This window comes from Chaetura pelagica, unplaced genomic scaffold, assembly GCF_000747805.2.
Source record: "Chaetura pelagica isolate M959 unplaced genomic scaffold, ChaPel_1.0 scaffold275, whole genome shotgun sequence".
NCBI classification, from domain to species: Eukaryota; Metazoa; Chordata; class Aves; order Apodiformes; family Apodidae; genus Chaetura; species Chaetura pelagica.
In genome coordinates, this window is record NW_009953486.1 from 2,204,574 (window position 1) to 2,209,869 (window position 5,296).

General features: G+C 49.7%; 1 protein-coding gene across 1 annotated transcript in view; it reads left to right on the forward strand.

Moving 5' to 3' along the window:
* The first annotated feature begins 767 nt into the window (after positions 1-767).
* RBBP8NL (RBBP8 N-terminal like) overlaps positions 768-5,296 on the forward strand; it is a 14,653-nt gene continuing 10,124 nt past the window's right edge. The window contains exons 1-6 of the mRNA XM_009998732.1: positions 768-834; positions 2,105-2,147; positions 2,661-2,756; positions 3,115-3,227; positions 3,897-3,969; positions 5,223-5,294. Coding sequence (XP_009997034.1) covers positions 768-834; positions 2,105-2,147; positions 2,661-2,756; positions 3,115-3,227; positions 3,897-3,969; positions 5,223-5,294 — 464 coding nt within the window. The remainder of the gene's footprint in view (positions 835-2,104; positions 2,148-2,660; positions 2,757-3,114; positions 3,228-3,896; positions 3,970-5,222; positions 5,295-5,296) is intronic.

Consider the following 5,296-nt stretch of genomic DNA (forward strand, 5'->3'; position numbering starts at 1 on the left):
GCTGTGACTCAGACTTCTAGGGGAGAAGCAATGAAGTCCCATTTCTCTCAGTGTGATTTGGGTAGTCCTGGAGGACACCCTGGGGTGGGAAGGACTGTGTGACCTGACCAGGGGGCAGGGAGATTGCAAAGCCTTCCTGAACAAACCCTGGGGGACCCTCCACAAAGCTCTGCAGGGATGCTCAGAAACACACTTCCCTAGTGGCACCATGGTCCAGGAGGGACCTGGGGCCACAGCTGTTTCAGGGGATCTGAGGTTCTTTGAGGCTTTGGTTGGTGGAAAGGGAAGAGTTTATCCCAACATCAGCAGCAGTGGTGCCCTCATTGGTGTAAGCTTTCTCCCTTCCAAAATTTCTGTTGTCCATACCTGCTAGTAATTTCAAAATTTAGGATCCCAGAGAAATGTGAATGAAACGGCTCAAAGTAGAGAAAAAGCCTAGTTTTTCAGCTGGGATTTCAGTTCTTCCATGGTCCAAGCACTCACTTTCCACTCTGCCCATGTTCCCAGCCCAGGGCTGAGGCAGGATGGATGGCTCTGAAAATGCCTCCCAGGATGAGCCTGCTGCTTTGAGCATGTCTGTGCTTTAGCAAGTGATTTCACTTTCTAGATTTGGGCTTTGTCTTGTTTCTAAGACTTTCCAGAACACCACATACACAAAACACTTTTCTTTTATTGCACTTTTTGTTTCCATTTGAAGCTGAAACCTGAATAACTTGAAAGGACACCCTTGTGCTGGGAGCAGCCTGGTGTGCAGCACAGCCCTGAACATGACCACAGAGAGTTTTGCAGAGTTCCTGAACAAACTCAAGGAAATCCATGAGAAAGAGGTCCAAGGTGAGGATACATGAGAAGACCTATTAAAAAAAACCATTTATTTGGGATGCCACCTTGATCTGGTTTGAAATCACCTGAAGGGAAGAGGAGCAGGTGTGGATTAGGGAGCTTTGGGAATTAGGGTTTTGCAAGCATCACCCGTGGGGATGGATGGGGACACAGGGTCACAGCCTGGCTCTCAGAGGACCACACCATCCAATGGCATCTTGTTATTTATGCATCTTATCCCTGTTGAGAACAAGGTGTACTGAGAGAATCAGTAACTTTGGATAATAAGGAGAAGCAGAATGGAGAGGGTGTTCCTGCATCCAGTATCCCTGGAGATAATCCACCTGCAGGAATCCCACTGGCTCCAGGCATTAATCATGGGGGATTTGGTTCCTTTCCTGCTGCTGTGTCTGTGATAAAGATGAACTGGGAGGTTGGCAGAAGTGACCTGCACACCCGCTGGGCTTCTTCTCTGAATGACACAGATTGGACTATGATTGGATACTGAGGGATCAAAGGAAAAGTGGAAAGATGCAATAATCTGTAAGACTGAAGCAGCAGGAGTATGAGGGTCTGTTAAAGAAAACCTTACAGTCAGGTTAGAGTGTTTATTCCTCTAGGGAATAAATTATTCCCTAGGTCATATATTATTTTAAAAAAGAACAAGTAGCTTAAGCAACAAAATGCCAAATCCAATTGTTTTCCTCCTTGAATAATTCCCAGTATCAATATCATGAACAAAGCAACAGTTCTTTTGGAGGATGCTGGGTTATGAATTCCTACTTTCTTGTGTAATTTCAAGCCATGTGAGAGTCAGGGGAAACTGTTGAGCAATTTAAACCACATGTTTACATCTAGTTTGCATGAAATGGATTTGACAAGATGTAACGTCTGCAGATCCATCATCAAAAGCTGGTTTTGTTCAGCTCTGAGTACCCTCCAAGATGCTTGACAGCCCTGAGAGCTGTAAAAAATACTGCCCACCTGGGAAATGCATGCTGTAACAAGAACTAATTAGGGAAAACAAACAAACAAACCAAAACAGACTTTTTGGGGGTGGGGGGAAATGCAGACTCATTAAATAGTGGAAATACAAAATGTCCTCGCGTTTGGCACAACTTTCCCAGCTACAATCAACCACGAGGTTGTTTAACACGGGGAATCGAGGAGGTTTCTGCAAACCCAGGCACCCTCCTCTAGTTCTGCCATTGCGTTTTGCCTCTGAAGTGCTGGGAAATTTGGCAATAACTACCCGCCCCTCTATCTCTGCTAATTATTGCAGGGCTGCAAAGCAAGCTGACGGAGCTGACGACGGAGAAGTGCCGGTGAGCAACACCTGTCTGCTCTGCCCACGCCGCGGCGGGACAGGGGAGGCTGCTCTGCTTCCTTTCCAGACCTCCCGGGCACTCCTCCAAGGTTGCCTGATTTAGAGAGCACGGTTTGCCTTTGGGGCTCTGCCAAATTCAAGCCTTTTGGTGACTTTTGCCATGCAAGTGCCCAGCACAGGCAGGGCTCGGGGTGATCCCAGCCCACCCCTAGTTTATCTTCCCGGTGGCAAGTGGCTTGTGCCAACTGGAGCTTCCTCTCTTGGGAAGCAATAAAACAGGATGAAGCAAGCTGCCCAATTCCAAGGGCGGTGCCACAGGACAGCATATGAGCTCAAACACATTTGTTGCCCCTCTTGCCACACAAGCAGAAGGATTTCAGCCATACCAGTGTGAGCAGCACAGCCAGCTCAGGGCAGGAATCCTGCTCTGTGACTGGGCGACGCAGATAGAGGCACAGGTTTGGGGAGAAATCTAATAACCCTATTTTCTTTGCTCTGTTTCTTCAATTAGTGATGCTCAGAGAATCGAGGAGTTGTTTGCTAAAAATCACCAATTAAGGGAACAACAGAAGGTCCTTAAAGAAAACGTGAAGGTGTTAGAAAACAGGTAAGACTTCTTTTTCAACAGGGTGCAGTTCAGTGGCAGCAAGTGCACCCTCCTTGGGGCAGAGTTTGGGGTTTGCTGTCTTCCTAGGAGCAGGCTGTAGCCCATTATTCTCTTTTTGGCTCATACTCATCTGCTGGGAGCCTGGGCATGTGTAGTGGAGCGTTCCTGAGCTGATGGCGGTGGGGCTGGATTTGGGAGGGGATGGAAGGGCCAGGGCTGGGCTGCATGGGTGATAACTTATCTCACCAATTCTGGGTGATGGACTGGGTGCAAATGCTTCTCCATGGGGAGGGCAGGAGCTTATTTCCCTCATGTGAACTGTATATTAAGAAGCTCCTGGCCTTGGCTTTTCCCCCAGGCTGCGAGCAGGTCTCTGTGACAGATGTATGGTCACCCAGGAGCTGGCAAAAAAGAAGCAGAATGAGTATGAGACCTCCCATTTCCAGAGCCTGCAGCACATCTTCATCCTCAGTATGTACCACTGCCTGCTGTGAGCTCAGCTTTGCCTGGCTGGGTCTTTGCTCAGTCAATGCCTCTCCCAGATACTTGTACATGAGCCCTCCCAGTGAGCTGGCACCCAGGGGGCAGTTGGGAATGGGGAGAAAGGAGGGAGCCACTAGGAGTGTGGGGGTCTTGTAAAATCAAGTCTGACCATCTGAGGGGATGGCAGCCCTCAAGGAGACGTAGCTGCTCAGATGAAGTGGTAGAGCTGGGGGCTGCAGCCCCCCACACCTCCAGGAATATGAGAGATGCTCACGCCGAGAGCAGCCTGAGCTGGCCAGGCTATGGCAGCTGCTTGGAAAAAAAAGATGTGTCTGGCACCACAGAAGCAACACTCTGGCAAAGACAGGAAAGTCACAGCAGCAGCTCAGCAAGGGTAAATGGAAATCAAGCAACACGTGTGATGGATCTTGTCCTGAGCCTTTGGCAGAGCTCCCAGCACTGCTCAGGCTCGAGGTGTTTTTCCCTGGGGATCTGCCTGGCCAGGGGAGAGTTGTGGGGCTAAAGGAGATAAGGCATTTAGGAGGAACAGTGAGATGCCAGCAGCCCTTGGTGCCATTCCCTCCTAATCCCCCTACAAGGACCATCCATTCTCTCCTTGCCACACTTGAACCCACAGCACAACTTGTGTCCCTGCAGCAAATGAGACAAACCGCCTGAGGGAGGAGAACAAAACTCTCAAGGAAGAACTGAAGAGGCTCCGGAGCCTGGAGTAAGTGCTCTCCTGGGGTTCACTCATTGCAAGGGTTGTTGTAAGGACAGGGGCATCCCTGCAGCTGAGCAAGGCTACATCCAGACTGTGGCATCCTCAGGGTTATTTTAGCACCTAATTCCTACAGATTCCTGTACACATTAGACACCAAAACACCTGCAATGGTCTCGAAGTCCTTGTTGACCTTTGGTCACTCCCCTGTTCATCTACATCCAAGGATTCAGTTTTTTGGGGAATAAGGGCATTCGACGCTCCCCACGGGGGACTGCTCCTGGGAAGCAAAGCCCTGGGCTGCTCACCTCAGCCACAGATCTCACTTTCTGTGACTTTTCCATGGTTCCAGGTCCCCTCTTGCAGCAGCCAGGGAGGGTCTTCAGGGAGCAGGTTGTGTTTTTGGGGAAGGAGAGTGACACAAAAGGACTGAGATGGGTTAAGACGGAGAAGGGACCTGCACCAACAGGTTCATATCCCAGCAAAGCCCTGTGAAAGCCAAGTAACCTGCCAGGCTGGCCAATATACACAAATCAGCTCATTCCTCAAGGGTTTAAATCCAGAGGAATTAGCACTGAGGGATTAGTTTAGAAATGTTTTCTTTGGAGCACAAAGGCACCATCTGCTTAAAGAGAAACTCTCACTTTCACTCCCTGATGCTTCCCAAGGCCTGAGGAGTTCTGAGGGTTGGGCTGGGTTTGCTGAGTACCCAGTGCTTCTGCTTTGCTCTTCCCTGGGCTACTGGATGGAAAGATTTCCAGCCAAACACCCACATTTTGGCATCAGGGTCCAGCCAGGACTTGAACCATGATGTAAGTGTGGGTCTCCAAGACTCAGTGACTCCTTGCAGTGACCAAAAGCTTCAGCCCCACCAGCTCAATACAGTGAAGGGGAACATCCCCATGTTGAACCCACCCCTCCATCAGGCTGAAAGCCCAGCCAGGGACATACAGGTTCTCACAGAACTTTTGCAATCACTGCAGTTGGGTTTTGCCTTTCCCAAAGTCGTTACCCACAGCCAGGTGGGGAAACCAGACCTTGAGCTGTCATGTTGGCTCTGTCCCATGGCCCAGACTGCAGCTGAGCTAGCAATAAGCTGCAAAGGATGAAGGTGAGTCTGAGGATCCAGTATAACCACATACAGATGCCTATAAATACATATATTGAGATATTGGGGTCTATAACTCAGAGATCCCACTAACAGTGGCTCTCAAACCTTCCTTCTTCTGCCTTTTCTCATTCATTTGTGTCCTTTCCCCAAGGGACAGGACAAAGCAGCCAGGATGCACCTCCAGGGAAAGCAGCTCTACACCCAGCTCCCCCCTGGCTCTGCTGT